Source organism: Pseudophryne corroboree, chromosome 10, assembly GCF_028390025.1.
Source record: "Pseudophryne corroboree isolate aPseCor3 chromosome 10, aPseCor3.hap2, whole genome shotgun sequence".
Lineage (NCBI taxonomy): Eukaryota > Metazoa > Chordata > Amphibia > Anura > Myobatrachidae > Pseudophryne > Pseudophryne corroboree.
Window position 1 is genome coordinate 12,095,107 of NC_086453.1, and position 26,455 is coordinate 12,121,561.

Sequence of the window (26,455 nt, forward strand, 5' to 3'; positions counted from 1 at the left end):
CACACACCCCTTCATACCCCCACACCCCCCCTCATGCACCCGCCCCCCCTCATGCACCCACACTCCTCCTCATGCACCCACACCCCCCCTCATGCACCCGCCCCCCCTCATGCACCCACACTCCTCCTCATGCACCCACACGCCTCCTCACATGCGCACACGCTCCCTCATGCACCCACACTCTTCCTCACGCACCAACATGCCCCCTCACGCACCAACATGCCCCCTCACGCACCAACATGCCCCTCACTTACCCATACACACTCACACGCCCCCTCACGTACCCGCATGCCCCCTCATGCACCCACACTCCTCCTCATGCACCCACACGCCCCCCTCATGCACCCACACGCCCCCCTCATCCACCCACACGCCCCCCTCATCCACACGCCCCCTCATGCATCCACACGCCCCCTCATGCACCCACACGCCCCCTCATGCACCCACACGCCCCCTCATGCACCCACACGCCCCCTCATGCACCCACACGCCCCCTCATGCACACACGCCCCCTCACATGCACACACGCCCCCTCACATGCACACACGCGCCCCCTCACGCACCCACACGCCCCGTCACACACCCACACGCACCCTCACGCACCCCCCCCTTCCCTCACGCACCCACCCCCCCCCTCACATGCACACATGCCCCCTCATGCACCCACACTCCCCCTCACGCACCCACCCACACGCCCCCTCATGCACCCACACGCCGCCTCACGCACCCATACGCCCCCTCACGCACCCACACGACCCCTCATGCACCCTCACGCCCCCACATGCACCCACACACCCCCTCACGCACCCACACCCCCCTTCACGCACCCCCTCACGCACCCCCTCATGCACACACACCCACCTGCATGCCCATACACACTTGCATATATTTACTTTATGCCTGTTTATTTTTCTATTGTATATATTTCCATTACACACATTTCTATACATATTTCTGAAGGTTTTAGCCGTTCTCTACATGTGAGCAGGGAGAGAGCAGTACAGCGCACTAATCTCTGTCCCCATTATTCCCTGGCGGTGCGATTACCGAGGGTCACCCCTCCGCACCTGACCCGCCCTGGCCTAGCCGGGAAATCACCTCGCGGGGTTAATACTCATTGTTACCATTGGCGGGCAGCGAGCATCCTCAAACACGGTGCGATATTGCCTCATTATCATGTTTCTATTTGAGTCTCCTTCTCATTTTATCTCTATCCGCTTATTTGTGCACCAGAAAGAATATTGCAATATATTTCGCCGGCTACTTAACCCTTTGCTCCCAGAACGCATTTATTACTGCGGGGATGAATGCAAATTCTACGCACATAGGAGGACGAAGCTGAAATATATTGTTTCATTTTAATGATAAAGCAGAACCCCCCCCTCCATTCCCAATCTTTGTACAGAGAGAGAGAGATGAAAGGAGGAGAGGAGGGGGGGGGGGGGGGGCACTCGCCGCTGCCAATATCAGGGCCTCATATTGTGGCTCCCTGGCAGAAACTCATCTGTGCCGTCTCTGATTTCCACCCCGCCGGGCAGCGGCTGCGCTATCTATCCATCATCTCTCTCCCTGCCTGCCACATGCCCGGCGATTTGATGCACTGCGAACATTTCTGAAAATTACACATCATTTCTCGCTACAAAAAGCTCCCACCTTGGCGGCGGTAATATTTATTTGTCCGCAGCGGTAATTTGAAGGCATTGCTTAAGGTGCAGGTCAGGCGGCGAGCGAGCCGGAGAGTGGGGGGAAGCGTGCGGCTCAATCCTCAGACTGTACAGCAGTATTACGCGGCGCAGGACAGACTGAGACGCTGACGGGGAGCTGACACGGTGAATCATGTTTTTGGTTAGGAGGCAGGAACACAGCTCTGGGTATTTCGCCGCCTCTTTCCCGTACACGCAGAAGATAGACGATAAGAAGCTCTTGACCCACTTAGTGCCTCCATATGGTCTGATCCTGTGGTATTGAATTTCTATTTGTGTCACCGCCTGGATATTTGTGCAACGATTTCCCTTTCCAGCTCCAGGGGTTGCTTCTAGATTCTGGATCCTTTAGAAGGGGCTGTTTATTTCAGGGGGTAGGTGGCACCCAGGCCGCACACGCATCTCTGCCAGGTTATGAGGTGGATACTCAGGTTCCTTTATTTCATTGATCTGAGGTAAATTTTCAGACCCTTGTACATCTCACTTCTCCTGACACCTGGATCACATGTTAGAAAACAACTGGACTCGTGGCACGGAGCGCCATAAAACATGTCGTCGCGTGGGGGTGTGGTACGTCTGCTTGAATCTGGCACTTGCGTCCGGCTGCGACTAGAGAGGCGGAACATGAGAGGGAAGGGGCTGGTGTTACTTAGGCCGAGAACAGTACGGACAGGAACAGACGCGGGCCGGCAGAGATACTCCTATACTCCTGCCAAAGCAGTGTCGGCTGTGGGTGTCCTGCCGCTTCTGATTGGCTGGTTACGTGATCGCCGCTAAAGCTGATAGGTGCTTTCTTCATTGATCTTTCCTATAGTATATGATTTATGGACGTGTTATAGTAGGGTGTGGATAATTGGGTCGACCCTAACTAGGTCAACAGTTATTAGGTCAACTACTATTGGTCAACAGTGACTAGGTCGACACGGAAAAGGTCGACCTTTTTCCAAAGGTCGACGTGAGCTTTTTTTGTTTTATTTTTGTTTTGGTGACGTTTTCTTCGGAAAGTGACGGGGAACCCCAATTAGTGCACCGTGTCCCCTCGCGTGGCTCGCTTCACTCACCGTGCTTCGGGCAAGGTGCCTCGCTCTGCTACAGCTGCGCTCGGCACAGGTTACCATTCTCGATATTAGTCCACGTGGATCGTAAAGTAAGAAAAAGTCTAACATTTTTTTTACAAAAATTGAAAACTCATGTTGACCTTTTCATGTGTCGACCTTTGCCCTGTCCACTGTGTCGTCCTTTGTGCCCTGACCTTTGCCCTGCCCATGTGTTGACTTTTGCCCTTGACCACTATTGGTCAACACATGTTGACCGATATTGGTCGGCCTAATGACTGTTGACCTTAGTGAGGTGGGACCTGAAGACCGGATACCGTCATAGTAAGAGATTGGCTCCTAATAATGAATTTCAGTGTCAAAACCAAATTTTGAAAATGAGGTGTGAGGTCACCTGACACAAGCCTGACCCAACCCGGGCACACACGCTACAGATCTGATTTAGAAAACGCATTTTACTGTGTATGGAAAGCACCTACGTCAAAGACCAGTTCGCCCATTACATAATGATCCCAACACTTCGCTCGTTAGGTGACATGATCCTATTGGTCTGTGGATAATGTCTCATTCTGACAGCCGCCACCTATCAGGGGGTGTTACAGACAGTAAAACTAGATCCTAGTAAAAGGCTTCTCTTCTTGGTTACTCCGGCCGGCGAGTCGTGGGCCGAACATGCCCGCTGTGGTTTTTGGAAAGTGTCTGAGAACGTTCATGCACTCTGCTGCATTCCCAGATTCATGCAGTGTATGCGAAACCATTAACTCGTTAGTCACTAGAAAGATTTGGCCATTTCTCTAACGTCCTAAGTGGATGCTGGGGACTCCGTAAGGACCATGGGGATTAGCGGCTCCGCAGGAGACTGGGCACAACTATAAAGAAAGCTTTTAGACTACTGGTGTGCACTGGCTCCTCCCACTAAGACCCTCCTCCAGACTTCAGTTAGAATCCTGTGCCCGGCTGAGCTGGATGCACACTAGGGGCTCTCCTGAGCACCTAGAAAGAAAGTATATTTAGGTTTTTTATTTTACAGTGAGATCTGCTGGCAACAGACTCACTGCAGCGAGGGACTAAGGGGAGAAGAAGCGAACCTACCTAACAGGTGGTAGTTTGGGCTTCTTAGGCTACTGGACACCATTAGCTCCAGAGGGATCGACCGCAGGACCCGACCTTGGTGTTCGTTCCCGGAGCCGCGACGCCGTCCCCCTTACAGAGCCAGAAACAAGAAGAGGTCCGGAAAATCGGCGGCAAAAGACTTCGGTCTTCACCAAGGTAGCGCACAGCACTGCAGCTGTGCGCCATTGCTCCTCATGTACACCTTACACTCCGGTCACTGATGGGTGCAGGGCGCTGGGGGGGGGGGGGCGCCCTGAGGGCAATATATGACACCTTGGCTGGCAAATATACATCATATATAGTCCTAGAGGCTATATAGATGTAAAATTACCCCTGCCAGTATTCCAGAAAAAGCGGGAGAAAGTCCGCCGAAAAGGGGGCGGGGCTTCTCCCTCAGCACACTGGCGCCATTTTTCCCTCACAGCTCCGCTGGAAGGAAGCTCCCTGGCTCTCCCCTGCAGTCTGAACGCTACAGAAGGGTAAAAAAGAGAGGGGGGGCACTAAATTTAGGCGCAGTATAGATAATATATATATATATCAGATATATAAAAAAGCAGCTATAAGGGAAAACACTCATTGATAGTGGGATCCCAGTGTTATATAGCGCTCTGGTGTGTGCTGGCATACTCTCTGTCTCCCCAAAGGGCTTTGTGGGGTCCTGTCCTCTGTCAGAGCATTCCCTGTGTGTTTGCGGTGTGTCGGTACGGCTGTGTCGACATGTTTGATGAGGAGGCTTATGTGGAGGCGGAGCAGATGCCTGTAAATGTGATGTCACCCCCTGCGGGGTTGACACCTGAGTGGATGGTGCTGTGGAAGGAATTACGTGATAGTGTCGACTCCTTACATAAAAGGTTTGACGACATACCAAATGTGGGACAGCCGGCTTCTCAGCCTGTGTCTGCCCAGGCGTCTCAAAAGCCATCAGGGGCTCTAAAACGTCCGCTACCTCAGATGGTTGACACAGATGTCGACACGGATACTGACTCCAGTGTCGACGACGAGGAGACTAATGTAACTTCCAGTAGGGCCACACGTTACATGATTGAGGCAATGAAAAATGTGTTGCACATTTCTGATGTTACCCCCGGTACCACAAAAAAGGGTATTATGTTTGGAGAGAAAAAACTACCAGTAGCTTTTCCTCCATCTGAAGAGTTAAATGAAGTGTGTGAAGAAGCGTGGGCTTCCCCTGATAAAAAACTAGTAATTTCTAAGAGGTTACTAATGGCGTACCCTTTCCCGCCAGAGGATAGGTCACGCTGGGAAACATCCCCTAGGGTGGATAAAGCGCTCACACGCTTGTCAAAGAAGGTGGCACTACCGTCTCCGGATACGGCCGCCCTGAAGGAATCTGCTGATAGAAAGCAGGAGGCTATCCTGAAATCTATATATATATACACACACAGGTGTTATATTGAGACCGGCTATAGCTTCAGCCTGGATGTGCAGTGCTGCTGCTGCGTGGTCAGATTCCCTGTCAGAAAATATAGATACCCTAGACAGGGACACTATTTTGCTAAACGTAGAGCATATAAAAGACGCACTTTTATACATGAGGGATGCACAGAGGGATATTTGCCGGCTGGCATCCAAAATTAGTGCAATGTTCATTTCTGCCAGGAGAGGGTTATGGACTCGGCAGTGGACAGGTGATGCAGATTCCAAACGACACATGGAAGTTCTGCCTTATAAGGGTGAGGAATTGTTCGGGGATGGTCTCTCGGACCTCGTTTCCACAGCAACAGCTGGGAAGTCTACATTTTTACCCCATGTTCCCTCACAACCAAAGAAAGCACCATATTATCAGGTACAGTCCTTTCGGCCCAATAGGGGTAAGCGGGTTAAAGGCGCGTCCTTTCTGCCCAGAGGCAGAGGTAGGGGAAAGAAGCTGCAGCATACAGCCAGTTCCCAGGAGCAAAAGTCCTCCCCCGCTTCCTCTAAGTCCACAGCATGACGCTGGGGCTTCACAGGCGGAGCCAGGTACGGTGGGGGCCCGTCTCAAAAATTTCAGCAATCAGTGGGCTCGCTCACGGGTGGATCCCTGGATCCTTCAAGTAGTATCTCAGGGGCACAAACTGGAATTCGAGACGTCTCCCCCCCGCCGTTTCCTCAAATCTGCCTTGCCAACCACTCCCTCAGGCAGGGAGGCAGTGTTACAGGCAATTCAAAAGCTGTATTCACAACAAGTGATAGTAAAGGTGCCCCTACTTCAACAAGGAAGGGGTTACTATTCCACAATGTTTGTGGTACCGAAACCGGACGGTTCGGTGAGACCCATTTTGAATTTGAAATCCTTGAACACATATATAAAAAAATTCAAGTTCAAGATGGAATCGCTCAGGGCGGTTATTGCAAGCCTGGACGAGGGGGATTACATGGTATCGCTGGACATCAAGGATGCTTACCTACATGTCCCCATTTACCATCCTCACCAGGAGTACCTCAGGTTTGTGGTACAAGATTGTCATTACCAATTCCAGACGTTGCCGTTCGGTCTCTCCACGGCTCCGAGGGTCTTTACCAAGGTAATGGCGGAAATGATGATACTCCTTCGAAAGAAGGGAGTTTTAATTATCCCGTACTTGGACGATCTCCTGATAAAGGCGAGGTCCAGAGAGCAATTGTTGGTAGGGGTAGCACTATCTCGGGAAGTGCTACAACAGCACGGCTGGATTCTAAACATTCCAAAGTCACAGCTGGTCCCTACGACACGCCTGCTGTTCCTAGGGTTGGTTCTGGACACAGAACAGAGAAAAGTGTTTCTCCCGGAGGAAAAAGCCAAGGAGCTGTCATCTCTAGTCAGAGGCCTCCTAAAACCAAAACAGGGTCGGTGCATCACTGCACATGGATCCTGGGAAAAATGGTAGCTTCCTACGAAGCGATTCCATTCGGCAGGTTTCATGCAAGAACCTTTCAGTGGGACCTGTTGGACAAGTGGTCCGGATCGCATCTTCAGATGCATCGTCTGATAACCCTGTCTCCGAGGACAAGGGTGTCTCTGCTGTGGTGGCTGCAGAGTGCTCATCTTCAAGAGGGCCGCAGATTCGGCATACAGGACTGGGTCCTGGTGACCACGGATGCCAGCCTTCGAGGCTGGGGAGCAGTCACACAGGGAAGAAACTTCCAAGGACTATGGTCAAGTCAGGAGACTTCCCTGCACATAAATATTCTGGAACTAAGGGCCATTTACAATGCCCTAAGTCAGGCAAAACCCCTGCTTCAAAACCAGCCGGTACTGATCCAGTCAGACAACATCACGGCGGTCGCCCATGTAAATCGACAGGGCGGCACGAGAAGCAGGACGGCGATGGCAGAAGCCGCAAGGATTCTCCGATGGGCGGAAAATCACGTGTTGGCACTGTCAGCAGTGTTCATTCCGGGAGTGGACAACTGGGAAGCAGACTTCCTCAGCAGGCACAACCTCCACCCGGGAGAGTGGGGACTTCATCCAGAAGTCTTTCAAATGATTGTAAACCAGTGGGAAAAACCACAGGTGGACATGATGGCGTCCCGCCTAAACAAAAAGCTAGAAAAATATTGCGCCAGGTCGAGAGACCCGCAGGCGATAGCTGTGGACGCTCTGGTAACACCGTGGGTGTACCGATTGGTTTATGTGTTCCCTCCTCTTCCTCTCATACCAAAGGTACTGAGGATAATAAGGAGAAGAGGAGTAAGAACTATACTCATTGTTCCGGATTGGCCAAGAAGAGCGTGGTATCCGGAACTTCAAGAAATGATGTCAGAGGACCCATGGCCTCTACCGCTCAGACAAGACCTGCTGCAGCAGGGGCCCTGTCTGTTCCAAGACTTACCGCGGCTGCATTTGACGGCATGGCGGTTGAACACCGGATCCTGAAGGAAAAGGGCATTCCGGAGGAAGTCATTCCTACGCTGATTAAAGCTAGGAAAGAAGTAACCGCAAACCATTATCACCGCATATGGCGTAAATATGTTGCGTGGTGTGAGGCCAGGAAGGCCCCAACGGAAGAATTTCAGCTGGGCCGGTTCCTGCACTTCCTACAGTCAGGGGTGACTATGGGCCTAAAATTGGGTTCCATTAAGGTCCAGATTTCGGCTCTATTGATTTTCTTCCAGAGAGAATTGGCTTCACTACCTGAAGTTCAGACTTTTGTTAAGGGAGTGCTGCATATTCAGCCCCCTTTTGTGCCTCCAGTGGCACCTTGGGATCTCAACGTGGTGTTGGATTTCCTAAAGTCACATTGGTTTGAGCCACTGAAAACCGTGGATTTGAAATATCTCACGTGGAAAGTGGTCATGTTGTTGGCCTTGGCTTCGGCCATGCGGGTTTCAGAATTGGCGGATTTGTCTTGTAAAAGCCCTTATCTGATTTTCCATATGGATAGGGCAGAATTGAGGACTCGTCCCCAGTTTCTCCCCAAAGTGGTATCAGCTTTTCATCTGAACCAACCTATCGTGGTGCCTGCGGCTACAAATGACTTGGAGGCTTCCAAGTTGTTGGATGTAGTCAGGGCCCTACAAATTTATGTTTCCAGGACAGCTGGAGTCAGAAAGACTGACTCGCTCTTTATCCTGTATGCGCCCAACAAGTTGGGTGCACCTGCTTCAAAGCAGACTATTGCTCGCTGGATCTGTAGTACGATTCAGCTTGCACATTCTGCGGCTGGACTGCCGCATCCTAAATCAGTAAAAGCCCATTCCACGAGGAAAGTGGGCTCTTCTTGGGCGGCTGCCCGAGGGGTCTCGGCTCTTCAACTTTGACACTAGGGGGAGGGTTAGAGTTAGGCTGCGGTTGGGGGGATTAGGGAAAGGAGAAATGCAATGCTCTGGAAATGACTGTCAGCACCCTCTATCTCTTTGTACATGTAATAACTCATGTGTAATTGCCGTGTTCTGGCGTCAGACCTCTTCTTTTTACGCTTGTTTTAATGTAGTAACGCACCCTCTGCAGTCATACTGAAGGGCACGGAGCTCCACGGTGTCGCCATTCACAGGGTGACTATTCTCTGGCCAGACAGTCAGCCCACCGGTCACCTCCCGGGCTGAGAGCCGGGCACAGATCCAGGGCTGGCTTATGGAGAGTGGCTGAATGCCAGTGATTGTATTGTGCTCCGTATACAGCCTCCGTCACACACAATGCACAAGTGTCACCAGCGCAGTCTCCTGGTGCGTCCTAGTTGCATCGTGTTGTGAGAAAGACGCCCGTCTCGCGCTGTGTGGCGTACTGAGGCTAGATGACTGAGCACACGTCCGTGCGTCTAGCGAGGGGGCACAGGGTACACAATGCACGTAGCAGGGGCTGCTGCCCACCTCGTGCCATGCAGCTGCATGTTCTCAGCTGTGATGTGCTCTGCGGATTGGGTGACCGGCGGCAGAGCCGTGGCCTGAGCATGGGTGACGGGTGGCAGAGCCGTGGCCTGAGCATGGGTGACGGGTGGCAGAGCCGTGGCCTGAGCATGGGTGACCGGTGGCAGAGCCGTGGCCTGAGCATGGGTGACCGGTGTCAGAGCCGTGGCCTGAGCATGGGTGACCGGCGGCAGAGCCGTGGCCTGAGCATGGGTGACCGGCGGCAGAGCCGTGGCCTGAGCATGGGTGACCGGTGGCAGAGCCGTGGCCTGAGCATGCCCTCTCAGGAAAGTGCCCGAGAGCCTTCATACGCTGTATGGCATTACCCTGCACAGGTGCATGCAGTGAGGGTGGCACAGATAGTGTCTCAGCCACGGGGGTCTAGAGGCCTTTGGTGGTCCTGTACAGGCCGGTGAGATCTGTTCCTGGCTTGTGGTCTTACAATGTCTTCTCAAGTGTCCGAAATTAATGTCTTATCGGCACCTGTGTCTACAGGTGCCATCATAGCGGACTGGGCATGCTGGGACCTGTAGTTCTGCCCCAGATGACCTGTACCTGATCTACTCTTGCATGTGGCGGGACATCACCAAGCCCTTATTTTGAGACGTTTCAAATATCCACATAGGACCATATTATATAGGTTGTATAGGGGAATAATCACAACTTTACCCCTATAGCAGGCATGTCCAAACTGCGGCCCTCCAGCTGTTGTGAAACTACATATCCCAGCGTGCCCTGACAGAGTGTTGCTGTCAGAAAATGCTAAAGCTGTGTCAGGGCATGCTGGGATTATTAGTTTCTCAACAGCTGGAGGGCCGCAGTTTGGACATTACTGACCTATAGTAATGCCACAATCACACCCCTCTGCTGTGTCCGTGCTCCCCCCCCCGGCATCTCGCGGGAGCCCAGGTAAGAAGCGGAACAGCGTCTCCCACCATCCAGTTACCCAGCACAGGTATACTGGAGGAAGGCCTCTCGGGTGTAACGGGTGGGGGTCTCTCTCGCTAGGGACCCCGATGTTTAGCTGCGTGGAGCAGGTCCTGGATTATAGGCTTCTATTATTGTGTATAGAACACACAGTCGCCCCTGATAACAGTTGCTGAGAACCAGAGAAAGTAGATTATACCTAATCCCCAGCAAACCGCTCGCTCTCCCACTCTGCTCAGTCCCTCCGCCGGCCGACGTATAGTCCAGGGGTCCTACTGCCGCCAAAGCAGACCCACATCTAGTACACTGTAGGTGGTGGCTGACATCATCGCTCATAATCACACACAGTGTGTTATTTCTTCTATCACAGCGATGACATTCATAGGGTGGGATGTATCATAGCTTAGAGAGAGATAAAGTAGCAGCCAATCCGCACCTAACCATCATTTTACAGACTGTGGGGTCTATGAACTACCGGAAAAACGCAGGCGTGGCTGGGAGAACGCAGGGCGTGTCTGTGACATCAAATCCGGAACTGAACTGTCTGAAGTGATCGCAAGCGCTGAGTAGGTCTGGAGCTACTCTAAAACTGCAAATTTTTTTTTTTTTTTAGCAGCTCTGCGATCTTTTCGTTCGCACTTCTGCTAAGCTAAAATACACCCCCAGTGGGCGGCGGCATAGCGTTTGCACGGCTGCTAAAAACTGCTAGCTAGCGATCAACTCGGAATGACCCCCAAAGTACCAGCCAATCAGCTCCAATCCGTCATTTTACAGACTGTGGGGTCTATGTACTAAGTCTTGGAGAGAGATAAAGTAGCAGCCAATCCGCTCCTAACTGTCATTTTTCAAACCCAGCCTGTGGCATCGAAGGCTTAGTAAATAGACCCCTGTTTCTTGGAGAGAGATAACATACAAGCCAATCAGCTGTCATCATTCCGCACAGCCTATAACATGGCAGTTAGCATCTGATTGGTACTTTATCTCTCTCCAAACTTTGATACATCTCCCCTAAAACAGAATTTTACTGCATATGTGTGTAATATATATATATATATATATATATATATATTGTATGCATGTTTAACATGCTGTATATGTGTGTACAGTGTGTATATATACAGTGTGTGTGTGTGTGTGTATATATATATCTATATATATATATATATATGTGTATGTGTGTTTCCTCCCTTCCTTGCCCAGCGCCTCGTTGCGATATGGGGGGGGGGGGGGGGGGGTCTCCTCTGTTACCTGGACCCCGACTCTCTGTCTCATCTAAGCAGCGAGCACACGGCTCGGATGCCAGCGACACTGACTGTAACACCACTCTCCCGCAATAAACACGAGCTGTCACAATGAAACCCTTACATTTCAACTTCATTCAACAAGGAGATGACTTGAGAGGGCCATTATTCTCCCGGCAGCCGGCATGCCGCCATGAAAGGAATGTAAATGACAGGCAATGCTCGGGCATTGTGGCTGAAAGGATCTGTGGTGAGGATGTTCCCCAGACAGGAGATGCTGGTGCGTCGGCGAGAAGGGGTTTTATCCCTAGAAGCCATCACCAGCAGGAGTACCTCCACCTAGGCCGTGGCACAGCGCTCTCACCGCCTGCAAAACAGGTTTATTTTCTATATCTGTGAACCTTAAGGAAAGGAAATAAAGGTGAGATGAGAGAACACAGGCTGAGGGGGCTGCACGCAGACTCGGAGACGCGTCGCTAGTAAGCGTGGACCCTGGGGCCCGAGAAAGTGACAGTCATTATTTATCACCAGCGCAGTAACACTAATTCCTGACAAGTGATTTCCAGTCGTTCTTTGACCTTTTCACGTGTCGGAAAGCCAGGGACACCTCCTGCTGAAACCCCCTTCGTCCCTTTACAGCCCTCACCGCGTCACAGCTGAATGTCGCGCAGAGGCTGCCGTGAGTGATAATTTGCTCTCTTAAAGCCTGTTTGGGAGCTGGAGTTTTGACAGAGACAGCTGGTGTCATAAATTGCCTTGTCTCATTTGGTTACTATGCGGCGGTAGACAGCACCGATTTGACGAGGTCTTCGGAGAACGCTTAAAACCTATTAAACCTTTGGAGCTAAGAGTTTGCAAAATTGCATTGAAGGATCTGGGGATAGCAGCAGAATCAGCGGACAGTGCCGGGTAATGGGGGTAGAGGACTATTTTATTGCTGCCGACGAGATTTATGCTGTCATAACAAACTCAACTTGAGTAACTAATTTCTTTATTGCTAGTCCTGCTCCTCTCAGTCCCTCAGAACTTCTCCTCTCCACGGTTCACACCTTCTTGTATGAAGGCCTCAAGTATTAAGGCTCAGTGCTGACCTGTTTCATTTGTGTCAGGCAGCAGTAATACTGTACCTAATCGCTGATCTCCCCCCCTAGGTGCACCCAACAATTATGCTCCACCTACTTTCATGTGTTAGGTTAGGCGTGATTCACTGGCCTTGATGTGCATGGTCCACACCCAAAATGTTTTAAGATTAATACCAATTTATAGGATGATTTGTAATTTTATTTTTATTTTATTTCAATAAATTTTTGTTATGTTTCTACAACAGATTTTTTTAAAAATGAAAATTTGGGACAAAATGAGCCCAAGCAACACCCACATTGTGCCTAGGTTCATCCAACCACACCCACATACATGTGAAGCCACACCCACATTGTGCCTAGATTCATCCAACCACACCCACATACATGTGAAGCCACTCACACATTGTGCCTAGATTCATCCAACCACACCCACATACATGTGAAGCCACACCCACAATGTGCCTAGATTCATCCAACCACACCCACATACATGTGAAGCCACTCACACATTGTGCCTAGATTCATCCAACCACACCCACATACATGTGAAGCCACACCCACATTGGGCCTAGATTCATCCAACCACACCCACATACATGTGAAGCCACACCCACATTGTGCCTAAATTCATCCAACCGCACCCACATACATGTGAAGCCACACCCACAATGCCTAGATTCATCCAACCACACCCACATACATGTGAAGCCACACCCACAATGTGCCTAGATTCATCCAACCACACCCACATACATGTGAAGCCACACCCACATTGTGCCTAGATTCATCCAACCACACCCACATACATGTGAAGCCACACTCACACATTGTGCCTAGATTCATCCAACCACACCCACATACATGTGAAGCCACACCCACAATGTGCATAGATTCATCCAACCACACCCACAAACATGTGAAGCCACACCCACATTGGGATAAGACCACTCCCCTTCCCGTGTCTATGTAATTGGTTAGTTTATGCATTAGCGCTGAGGGAGAATGGGCACTGTGGACTGAGGCTGGCTCTCTGCTCTGTATACAGCATGTATTACTACAGTATATTCCAGTGATCAGCACTCATTTTATTGCCTATTACATTACAGTGATTTGGGGGTAACTTTGTGGTGCTGATTCTGAATACGACGTCAGTTTTGTTAGATTCTCGCATTACTGAGATACACGGTTGTAGAAAAAGAAAAATACAATTGACAACGCAAACCGCTCAACTGCCAGCTATCACCCGACACCAGCCAAGCACTCGTATACAGAGGGGGGATATTCTACAGGTCTTTAAAAAAAACAACAGCTATTTTTTGGTTGTGAAACAGGAGGAAATACTTTCATTTTGGACGTCCATTTCTCGGTAACATAAATGTAAAAAATAAATAAATATAAAGATATATATATATTTATTCTGTTAAAGTTCATTTGTAATTTCCATATAGTGGAAACAGACATTTCCAAGCCAGAACAAATGCTCATGAGAGTGCGGCCTATCCAGTCACTAGGAGCCAGTGACATCACTGAGAGTGCAGCCTATCCAGTCACTAGGAGCCAGTGACATCACTGAGAGTGCAGCCTATCCAGTCACTAGGAACCAGTGACATCACTGAGAGTGCAGCCTATCCAGTCACTAGGAGCCAGTGACATCACTGAGAGTGCAGCCTATCCAGTCACTAGGAGTCAGTGACATCACTGAGTGTGCAGCCTAACCAGTCACTAGGAACCAGTGACATCACTGAGAACGCAGCCTATCCAGTCACTAGGAGACAGTGACATCACTGAGAGTGCAGCCTATCCAGTCACTAGGAGACAGTGACATCACTGAGAGTGCAGCCTATCCAGTCACTAGGAGCCAGTGACATCACTGAGAGTGCAGCCTATCCAGTCACTAGGAGCCAGTGACATCACTGAGTGTGCAGCCTAACCAGTCACTAGGAACCAGTGACATCACTGAGAACGCAGCCTATCCAGTCACTAGGAGACAGTGACATCACTGAGAGTGCAGCCTATCCAGTCACTAGGAGACAGTGACATCACTAAGAGTGCAGCCTATCCAGTCACTAGGAACCAGTGACAACACTGAGAGTGCAGCCTATCCAGTCACTAGGAACCAGTGACATCACTAAGAGCACAGCCTATCCAGTCACTAGAAGCCAGTGACATCACTGAGACTGCAGCCTGTCCAGTCACTAGGAACCAGTGACATCACTGAGAGTGCAACCTATCCAGCCACTAGGAGCCAGTGACATCACTGAGAGTGCAGCCTATCCAGTCACTAGGAACCAGTGACATCACTGAGAGCGCAGCCTATCCAGTCACTAGGAGCCAGTGACATCACTGAGAGTGCGGCCTATCCAGTCACTAGGAGTCAGTGACATCACTGAGTGTGCAGCCTAACCAGTCACTAGGAACCAGTGACATCACTGAGAACGCAGCCTATCCAGTCACTAGGAGACAGTGACATCACTGAGAGTGCAGCCTATCCAGTCACTAGGAGACAGTGACATCACTGAGAGTGCAGCCTATCCAGTCACTAGGAGACAGTGACATCACTGAGAGTGCAGCTTATCCAGTCACTAGGAGCCAGTGACATCACTGAGAGTGCAGCCTATCCAGTCACTAGGAGTCAGTGACATCACTGAGTGTGCAGCCTAACCAGTCACTAGGAACCAGTGACATCACTGAGAACGCAGCCTATCCAGTCACTAGGAGATAGTGACATCACTGAGAGTGCAGCCTATCCAGTCACTAGGAGACAGTGACATCACTAAGAGTGCAGCCTATCCAGTCACTAGGAGACAGTGACATCACTAAGAGTGCAGCCTATCCAGTCACTAGGAACCAGTGACAACACTGAGAGTGCAGCCTATCCAGTCACTAGGAACCAGTGACATCACTAAGAGCACAGCCTATCCAGTCACTAGGAGCCAGTGACATCACTGAGACTGCAGCCTGTCCAGTCACTAGGAACCAGTGACATCACTGAGAGTGCAACCTATCCAGCCACTAGGAGCCAGTGACATCACTGAGACTGCAGCCTGTCCAGTCACTAGAAACCAGTGACATCACTGAGACTGCAGCCTGTCCAGTCACTAGGAACCAGTGACATCACTGAGAGTGCAACCTATCCAGCCACTAGGAGCCAGTGACATCACTGAGAGTGCAGCCTATCCAGTCACTAGGAACCAGTGACATCACTGAGAGCGCAGCCTATCCAGTCACTAGGAGCCAGTGACATCACTGAGAGTGCGGCCTATCCAGTCACTAGGAGTCAGTGACATCACTGAGTGTGCAGCCTAACCAGTCACTAGGAACCAGTGACATCACTGAGAACGCAGCCTATCCAGTCACTAGGAGACAGTGACATCACTGAGAGTGCAGCCTATCCAGTCACTAGGAGACAGTGACATCACTGAGAGTGCAGCCTATCCAGTCACTAGGAGCCAGTGACATCACTGAGAGTGCAGCCTATCCAGTCACTAGGAGCCAGTGACATCACTGAGAGTGCAGCCTATCCAGTCACTAGGAGCCAGTGACATCACTGAGAGTGCAGCCTATCCAGTCACAGGGACTCATTGATGTCACAGAGATGATAGCACAGATGTCACTGATTGTTAGTTAATTGCTTTTCCTTGAACGTGCCTGGTCTATCGCACACGGATACAGTGTAGGTGTCTGCATTGTCACATGTGTAAGAGTAGGTAGTATGTGCCTGTGCGTAGTTTATTGTCGTATATATATATATATATATATATATATATATAGATAGATAGATTTGAGCAGTGTGCGTGGGGATTTCGCTCCCTCCTCTGCGCTCTTTAGTTAATTGTCTTCTATGATCTGATTAGTTTCTATTTAATGTTAAAATGCAGATTGTGGAGATTACACACAAGATCGGGCAGCTGTGTGCACTTACATATTACTATTAAACCTGCACAGAAGTGTTGTATAAAGAAACGGATGAAACGTTGCATTTTGATAATTTGCCATCCCTGAGTTGTCTTTGTCAGAAGCAATTGGTTAATTAGTCTGAGTGATCAGCTTTAATAACAGTGATATACAGTAATAGTCCTGTTCCATTCTGCATCGCTCCATCTGTGCAGAGAGAGCAGGCTCCACACTGCGGCCTCCTCTGCAGCCCCGCTCCCCCGATTGCTGCCATGTTGTCTGTGCGTTCCCAGCAGTGTGCTGCACCTGTGCCAGGATTGCGTGCTGCTGTGTGATGTCCCTGTTGAAAATCCCCATCCCTAACGTGGGTAATGACTTCTGCTTCTTAGGGTCATTCCCATCACTTCATCACAGGTGGAGTCCTCCCATCTCACATGAGCTGTACTGCGGCACTCTCACTGGCGCAGAGCTCAGCGATGGTACCGCAGGCTGCGCAGAGTCTGTTATACGGGCTGGTGCCGGTGTGCACATGATGGGGACCGGTATCATCCCAAATGTACGGCTGGGGGGTGATTGGGGTCAAAGCAAGATGCAACAAACCTGAATGCACACTTTATTTCCGTGCATGCACAAGACGTGAGCTCACTGGGCTGATTCGCATCCACCGTCTGGCCCACAGTGTTTCCTCTATTATGAACAATGACTACAGCTGAGCTTAGACGTGTAGTTATTATTATGTGCCCCAGTACCACGTTTGGCCTAGTCCACCGTCCCCTGCACCACGTTTGGCCTAGTCCACCGTCCCCTGCACCACGTTTGGCCCAGTCCACTGGCCCCTGCACCACGTTTGGCCTAGTCAATCGGCCCCAGTACCACGTTTGGCCTAGTCCACCGGCCTCATTACCACGTTTGGCCTAGTCCACCAGCCCCTGCACCACGTTTGGTCTACTCCACCAGCCTCTGTACAATGTTTGGCCTAGTCCACTGGCCCCTGTACCACGTTTGGCCTAGTCCACTGGCCCCTGTACCACGTTTGGCCTAGTCCATCGGCCCCAGTACCATGTTTGGCCTAGTCCACCAGCCTCTGCACCACGTTTGACCTAGTCCACCAGCCTGTGCACCACATTTGGCCTATCCACCAGCCTGTGCACCACATTTGGCCTAGTCCACCAGCCTCTGCACCACATTTGGCCTATCCCATACTTGCCTACCTGACCCTCTCCATGAGGGAGAAAATGATCTGTTCCTGGACTTTCCTGGTAATGTATGATTGCCATCACCTGTGGTGAGCTAGTTAATTGATAAGAAAGGTGTTTAACCACAGATGATGGCAATCATACATTACCAGGAAAGTCCAGGAACAGAGCATTTTCTCCCTCATGGAGAGGGTCAGGTAGGCAAGTATGGCCTATCCACCGGCCCCTGCACCACATTTGGCCTAGTCCACCAGCCTCTGCACCACATTTGGCCAATCCACCGGCCCCTGCACCATGTTTGGCCTAGTCCACCAGCCTCTGCACCACGTTTGGCCTAGTCCACATTGCATTCCATGGGAGTGTGAGGATTCGGCCAGTGGCTTCCGTTGTTGCGTATGAGTGTTCTAGCCGCTAGAAAGCTGAGGGCAGAGAGGGCAGTCTCTCACCACTATCCCCTGACTGCTGTGCGCTGCTCCCTGGGGTCTTACAGAGATTCCATGGGATAGGTTTACTAAAAAGCTTCTAACACCGAGAAGTAGTGCTGTTACTCATAGCAACCATTCACATTTAAGCTGTCATTTGGTTGCTATGGGCAACACTTCCACGTGTCTGTGTTAGAAGCTTTAGTAAATCTACTCTGTGGAAACATAGGACCCTATTCAGCAAGGATTGCAGTCTCTGCTATAAAGCAGTTGCTGCGATCAAAAAGCTGCCGCCCCGAAATAGCGAAAAAACGCACATTGCAGAAACTTAAAATGCATCACAGTATGCGACCTGATCGCAAAACCTATGGAATTACCGGAACATTGAAGGTCATCCACAATTCTGGCGAAGCAAGGGGCTGGAAGTGGTCATCGCTGATGTCAGAGACCCTCCTTAAAAACGCCTGGGCACGCCTGCGTTTTTTCTGACACACCCAGAAAACGGTGGGTTTCCGCCCAGAAACGTCGGCTTCCTGTCAATCAAACAGCGGGTATATTGCGATTATGACCTGTACGCAATATTCTGTAGGCTATTATACTGTACCTCGCGTGTGCAATCCAACCTGAATAAGGTCCCATATTCAGTATCATCAAAACCAACCAATTAAATGATAACCTGTTGCCACGTTTGACTCAGAGATGTCCGTAAAACCTGGCCTGGTAATGCCACAGCACCTAAGCCTCCTTCATTCTCATAAATAAACCTGTCTTCGGTGACTCTATACTGTCATTGCTGATTCTGCACATGTTACACAATTTATTTTAGCATTGCTATTGAGTTATTCTGTAAATGAAAACGATTCCAATGTGAAGCAGCGTTCTACAGTAATTGCATCTATAATAGATACCAACGCCAGGTAGTAATGAGCGCATGGGATCAGACGGGGACAGCAGACACCAGTTCTGTCAACCGTCTGGGGGAATGGCACCTGGTGCAGCATCATACTGAGATCCGCACCTAGACAGCCCCCCCCCCCTCCTTCCTCCAGTGTATGAAATGTTGTTATCATTATAAGATTACAGAATTTTATATAGATATTTTCACCGGAACTCTTGTGCCATGCACTAGTTTGTGTACTTTTTCCTTTTTATATGCATTATTCTTTTTAATGTAGTGTGGTGTGAAGGGTTGTCTCTCCCCTGAATTGCCCACATTGATGTTGGATCAGCTCCCTCCAAGGGAGAGGAAAACATAGGATGTGCACTTTGCGCCAGCAATGGTGGTTTGGAACTTTGGGTTTTCCAGGTTGCCCAGAGTCAACTGGGAGTCATCACCAGAGACCAGGAAGAGTTTAAAACTCTCATCTGCCCGATGCTCTGGTCACTGATGCTGGTGTGATTAATGCCAAGGACCGACTGTATAACCGTGCTAGGGAGCATGCCAGGAGATGGTTGCACTCCAGGACAACAGAATTAACTCTATAGGCTTTGGTGCTGGATTATTTCCGTACACCTGTTTATTTAATTACTAGGACTGTTTTTCCAGGCTACTGTCTGTATTTGCTAAGCTATACAGTGTCTGCCTCCAGTAAAAGACGCTGTAACACCGGGAACGTGCCTGTTCTTATTTCCAGAACCCTGTTACAATAGTAACAGAAAAGTAATGGCTAATAATATGGCGACGCGTTTCGTGAAGAGGGGCAAAACATTTAGGAGTGTTTGTGCTCTTTATCCACTGGTTCTATAAGTCAGGCTTTTACTAGCATCTTTTGAAACGTATTGGCGTTGATCATTCTTATAAACGTTGCTGCTTGCGGCCGAGGGCGTTTTTTTCAGCACTGCTTACTGCGAGAAGGTCAGCAGTGTCCTAAATTAGCCTGAGTAGCTGTTTTCTGAGCCTTTTTGTATAACAATGCTCCGCGGATCCCCAGGATCTCCCAGCAATATGACCTATGACGCTCTAGGCCTACAGTCCCAAGCGGAGCAGAATGACGGCGGTGGCATTATGTGATTGCGATCTCTTTATCATATATAAATGTACCACATTGTCCAGGAACACTTGTCCGCTCCCAGGTGCGTTCAGTAGCCAGCCATGGAAGTTTGTTGTGTTCAGCAGCACGTCCATCACTTCTGCAATGTCTTACAGCAGCGAGGGCACGTAACATATCATCCAGCCTTTAATATGGCTGCTGTGTGCTGCGTCGGGTTACCCGGCTCTGTGGAGTGCAGGATGTAATGATATTTTTCTGCAGGTGATCATCGCCTAATGAAATCTTTATCCTTACATGCTGATGTATGTGTAGCTCCCTGGTGGTAGACCTCTTCCTCTCTGCACAGACAGTAATGAAAACCAGACAGAATTGAGACTTGCGGATCCTGGTTCTCAGGCACCGAGGTGGAAGGGGATTGTACTCCGTTCTTTTATTCATTAGAACAGAGAATTCCGAGTTCAAGTATTTCAGTAATATAAAGTTACCTCTGCTTCAGGGGGCAACCCCGTGACACTGTGCCACCGTGGCGTGCAGCCACCGGCCGTTACCCCCCCGTGGAACGCAGCACACGGAGATCAGAGTCACACTGGGAGTTTATCCTCCTTTTCCCTTTGGAATATAACCGAGTTGTTTTTTTATTACAGGAGTTACAGAAAGATGATTAAGGGGTCAATTCATGAAGCAGTGAAAAGTGTGGAGAAGTGAGACAGTGGAGAAGTAGCCCATGGCAACCAATCAGCTGCTACGTATAATTTTATACAATGCAGTGCAACACTAATTGGTTGCCATGGGCAACTTCTCTTCTAGCTCACTTCTCTCTTTTCACTGCTTCATGAATAGACCCCTAAGAGAGGGTTTGTCTTCTAACAAATCGCTCTCTCCTGAATAACGGTGCTGGTAGCATGGCAGATACACTAATAACTAGTAATAATTAATATACTCCTAATTATTGGGGAATGATATGTTTAATTTCAGGCCCATCCGCCTAGGTAACACACGTGATTTCACAAGACCACTGAGTAACTCTCACCATTACGTGACCACCAATCCATCATACACGTACTGTTACCTCAGTGTAATAAGTGCAGACAGACTGTTCCACCTTTCTCAGAGATGTTGCTGCTATTTTTCTTGAAAAATGTGTGGTGGTGAAGGGGAGGCGGAGGTGGGGGGTAGCTGGGGAGTTACTGGGGTCGGCGGGGACGTGGAAATAGTGTTATGTTTATTTTTGGCAGTGTATTATTAAATGCGCATCTCAGAATCTACAGTAATATATAATAATAAAAAAAATACATCTACGACTGCACATGGCTCACCAATCCGCAAATGGCACTGTGACCACCCTGCGTGCCTCCACATACTCTCCCCCCACATGCCACTCTGACCACCCCAGGTGCCTCCACATACTCGTGGTACCCCCACCCCACACACACACTTTAAACTCTGACCTCCCCAGGTGTCTCCGCAACCACCACGAATGCCACTCAGACCCCTCAGGTGCCTCCACAACCACCCCACATGCCACTCTGATCTCCCTAGGTGCCTCCACATACTCGTAGTCCCCCCCCCCCCCACACACAAAACTCTGACTTCGCCAGGTGCCTCCACAACCACCCCACATGCCACTCTGATCTCCCTAGGTGCCCCCACATACTCGTAGTCCCCCCCCCCCTTCCCCCGCCACACACACAAAACTCTGACTTCCCCAGGTGCCTCCACATACCACCCCATATGCCACTCAGACCTCCCCATGTGCCCCCACAAGTCCACTCTAACCTCCCAATATGCCTCCACAAGTCACCCCACATGCCACTCTGACTTCCCCAGGTACCCCCACGTGCCACTCTGACTTCTCCAGTTGCCTCCAGATACCATCCCATATGTCACTCTGACCCCTCAGGTGCCTCCACAACCACCCCGTATGCCACTCTGACATTCCCAGGTGCCTCCACGTACCATCCAACATGCCACTCTGACCTCCTCAGATACCTCTACATCCCACCCCACATGCCACTCTGACCTCCCCAGGTACCTCTACATCCCACCCCACATGTCACTCTGACCTCCCCAGATACCTCTACATCCCACCCCACATGCCACTCTGACCTCCCCAGATACCTCTACATCCCACCCCACATGCCACTCTGACCTCCCCAGATACCTCTACATCCCAACCCACATGTCACTCTGACCTCCCCAGGTGCCTCCATGTACCATCCAACATGACACTCTGACCTCCCCAGATACCTCTACATCCCACCCCACATGCCACTCTGACCTCCCCAGATACCTCTACATCCCACCCCACATGCCACTCTGACCTCCCCAGATATCTCTACATCCCACCCCACATGCCACTCTGACCTCCCCAGATATCTCTACATCCCAACCCACATGCCACTCTGACCTCCCCAGATACCTCTACATCCCACCCCACATGCCACTCTGACCTCCCCAGATATCTCTACATCCCACCCCACATGCCACTCTGACCTCCCCAGGTACCTCTACATCACACCCCACATGTCACTCTGACCTCCCTAGGTGCCTCCATGTACCATCCAACATGCCACTCTGACCTCCCTAGGTGCCTCCATGTACCATCCAACATGTCACTCTGACTTCCCTAGGTGCCTCCATGTACCATCCAACATGCCACTCTGACCTCCCTAGGTACCTCCACGTAATACCCCACATGCTACTCAGACCTCCCCATGTGCCCCCACAAATCCACTCTGACCTCCCAATATGCCTCCACAAGTCACCCCACATACCACTCTGACTTCCCTAGATCCCTCCACATGCCACCCCACACGCCACTCTGACCTCCCCATGTGCCTTCACATACCATCCCATATGTCACTCTGACCCCTCAGGTGCCTCCACAAACACCCCACATGCCACTCTGACCCCTCAGTTGCCTCCACAAACACCCCACATGCCACTCTGACATTCCCAGGTGCCTCCACAAACACCCCACGTGCCACTCTGACATTCCCAGGTGCCTCCACAAACACCCCACGTGCCACTCTGACATTCCCAGGTGCCTCCACAAGTCACCCCACATGCCACTCTGACATTCCCAGGTACTCCCACTTGCTGACACTGTGATATCTCGTTGCTGCTTATCGTGTGTTACAGTAAATATCTGTTACATGTAGCGTGTTACAGGCCCTGTCACGTGTAATATGTGTGTACCATCTCTTCTCAGGTGACAGATGGGGGAACCATCAAACAGAAGATCTTCACTTTTGATGCTATGTTCTCAACCAACTACTCTCACATGGAGAATTACCGCAAGAGGGAAGACCTGCTGTACCAGTCCACCGTGCGGTGAGTACACACAGCAGCTCTGTGCGGCACCCGGTATAGCGCAGCGAGCAACCTAATAACATAACGAATCTTCTTTCCAGGCAGATGTTAAGAGGTAAACCTTAGACGATTTAACCTAAATAGGGGGAAAAGGAGTAAGGAATACTCCATGAAGAGTTGGTCTGGCCACCCACCAGCTCAGCCTACTAATAGTGGACTCATTGAGTGACCATATCACCGTCCAGTCTGACCACGCTCATTGTAAGTGTGCAGTGACCAGTAATGACTTGTATGCGTGTGGCGGAAGGTGGCCATTGTGAATGCAGTAGTTGGAGCAGCCAGGATGGCTGAGGCAGAGAGGGGAGGAGGAGAGACGAGAATCTCTACTGGAAAAGGCTTTTATAATAGACAATCTGAAATGTACAAAATGTGTATTGACTCTGAGAGATCCGTAGGGCTCATTATGTTATTGTCTATCTGTACATCTACATCTCCTGCTCAGGGTGTAATTACTGCCGCCGGGTCATGGATAGACCAGAGCTGCGGAAGATTAATTCATGCGCCGGGGTCGCCAAACAGACTATTCCAGGCTCCATCCTTTATAAGCTCCCAGGGTTACTTCTATAGCACACACCTATTCCACAGCGCTGTACAGAGAATATTATCAGTCACTCACATCAGTCACTGCTGCATCGGAGCTTACACTCTATATTGCCTGCAGCATGTATACGCACACCAGGGTTAGTTATTTGTCAGAAGCCAGTTATCCTACAAACGCGGAGAGGACACACAAACTACACACAGATGGGGGCCTTGCTCATTAATTGAATTCATAACCCCAGTGCTGCGAGGCAGTCATGCTAACCACTATGCCACTGCGGTGCCCTATGAAATCTGTCGACGAAATCGCTGCCACCTGGGGTGAATGTCTGAAACGATTCACCATTAGTTACCTAGAAACATACGGTGCTTAGAAAGCTGTCTTATTATTTCTGTGCATCCTGCACAAAGGTCGAGTCTAACCTTCACACAGCTTCAGAAACCAAGCAGGAGTCGCTGAGACTTGTAGTTCCGCAGCCGCTGCCTTTATTATACACCATATTGCTTTGGGTAACATAAAAGTGGAATAGGGTTTTTAAATCAGGGATTACAGCCAGAGAGCGCGTTTTACGCAGTGTGCGCCATCGTTACCAATGAGCCTCCTCTCCCGGATTTTCTGTGACCATAAACGTGTTGAAGTTTAGAGGTTGTATGGCCAGGACGTGGGGCTGTTGTGGCAGGAAAGTGAGAATGGTGTCGCTGCGATCACAGGTAAAGTTTTTGACTCGTCAGCCAATCCGATTCCTCAGCCCCAGCCCGCAGTCCTTAGGGGGAAGCTGCTTGTCGCGTGCCATTCCGCGTGCGGATGAGCAGATTTGCCTGTTTTCCGTCACCTGTCACAACGCACGCGTGTTTACCGTCAGCTGTTCTGACGGCAAATCCACCAAAACTTTTTTTTTTCAAGGTCAGGAATGGAGCAGACACCGGGCTCAATCCAAAGTCATTAACTTCACAGACAAGAGCCTGAGCCGTTCCTATTCCTTCTAGGGTGAAAAGGAGGCAACATTAGTATACAGCGTCGCAGCTAAATGGGGGGAGAGGAGTGTAGATGAAAGGCAGAGGAAGATAAAAGTAATTTTTGTGGCTGATCCTGAGGGTACACAATGACTATCTGCCGTTGTGAGGCGAATTTTATCATTTCAAAGATAAAAATACACTTATTCCATTCTCTCGAGCCATCCGAGTTCCATGTCATAATTGTGACTTTATGTGATAAGCTCGGAGGTTGGTGTTGTCGCCGTGCGGCAAAGAGACGACTCCTGGGCCGATTTTTGAAAAAAGAAAATAAACAATTGCTGGAGACGAGGATATTTTCGGAAGCGGCTGAGGTGAGTAAAATGTATTTTATTCCCCCCCCCCCCCAGTCGCTTCCGAAAATAACCTGGAAACGTTTTGCGCAAGCATTGCCGGATAAATAGGCATAGACAGGGGGTGACGGAGGCGTCTCCTGGGGCAGGCCACAACGCCGTATAACCCAGGGGGTCCCATCTTTTCTCCCATCACCCTGATTACGCTGCAGGGAAATCGAATCGTTGGCCTTAAAAATAATTCGGCAGGCGGTTCTAGTCGTTGCTCTTTAAAACATGCTGGGCATTGTAGTTCTTCCAACCTTGGGAAGCTGCGGACCGGTGGAAATTGATGGATACGGCAGTTTATCCGCTTCCCAAGTTGCTGGGGTTGACAGAACACGCTGGGCGTTGTAGTTCAGCCGCTGATTGGAAAGCGTAGCTCTGCTATCCTGGACCCGGCACAGGCGGCGGCTGCTGGATATGTACATGAACGGGATATAGGAAGACAATCGCAGAGTTACTGAAGTATAAAGTGAGGGAAATTAAAGACGAGTAAATGTTGCATTAAGGCATGGAGTGCTGGGAAATACTAGCAGCAATATCGCTAGATTGGAATAAAGGAAAGGGCCCAAATTTACATTTAAATGAAGATATTTGGAGTTTCTTGCATTCCAACCGCGTGGAAGCGGCGGGAGAGGTGGACGAGGAAGGATGAGGGAAGGTGAAGATGCTGATGGCGGGGGGGGGGGGGGGGGGGGGGGTGTCAGTCGGCCATTTCAGTAATGGTTCTGCATACTCAAGCTCATTAAATGGGGGTTTCTACCCTTTGCCGTTATGCAGATTTTCTGTGTGTGTTTGCACAGACATTGATATAAGTATAGTGCTAACAGTGTATACAGCACTATGTAGAATTTCAGTACAAAGGCAGACGGGGGGGAATTGCACATTACTGGTGAATTCATACACAACAGGACACCCATCTCCTGCTCCACACAGCTTACAATCTAATTCTTAGCAGGAGGAGTCTGCAGACACTGCTCTGTACAACAGAACGTATCTGGGGGGGGAGTTTAACACCAGATTATTTCTGAGGAATACTCTGGTGTTAAACCTGTACCTGTAATGACAGCCTGGGCCCCGTCACCCTCCGCCATGGTGCCAGCTGTGTAAGGACGCACACACCTGCACGCTGTAAAATCCGTGCGCCATCTGGGCGGCAGTAGAAGGCTCTTGTTACCAGTTTCAATGTCACAGCTTGTCTACATCAATAAGTGATGTGTCCTCTCCTGCAGGCAAGCCTGAGGC

At 50.2% G+C, this 26,455-nt stretch overlaps 1 protein-coding gene across 2 annotated transcripts in view; it reads left to right on the plus strand.

The window, feature by feature from the left end:
• The window catches only part of IGSF21 (immunoglobin superfamily member 21), a 555,163-nt gene that overhangs the window by 198,013 nt on the left and 330,695 nt on the right, over nucleotides 1-26,455 (plus strand). For both annotated transcript variants that reach the window (XM_063942118.1, XM_063942117.1), the window contains exon 3: nucleotides 23,161-23,282. In XM_063942118.1, the coding sequence (XP_063798188.1) occupies nucleotides 23,161-23,282 (122 nt within the window). The remainder of the gene's footprint in view (nucleotides 1-23,160; nucleotides 23,283-26,455) is intronic.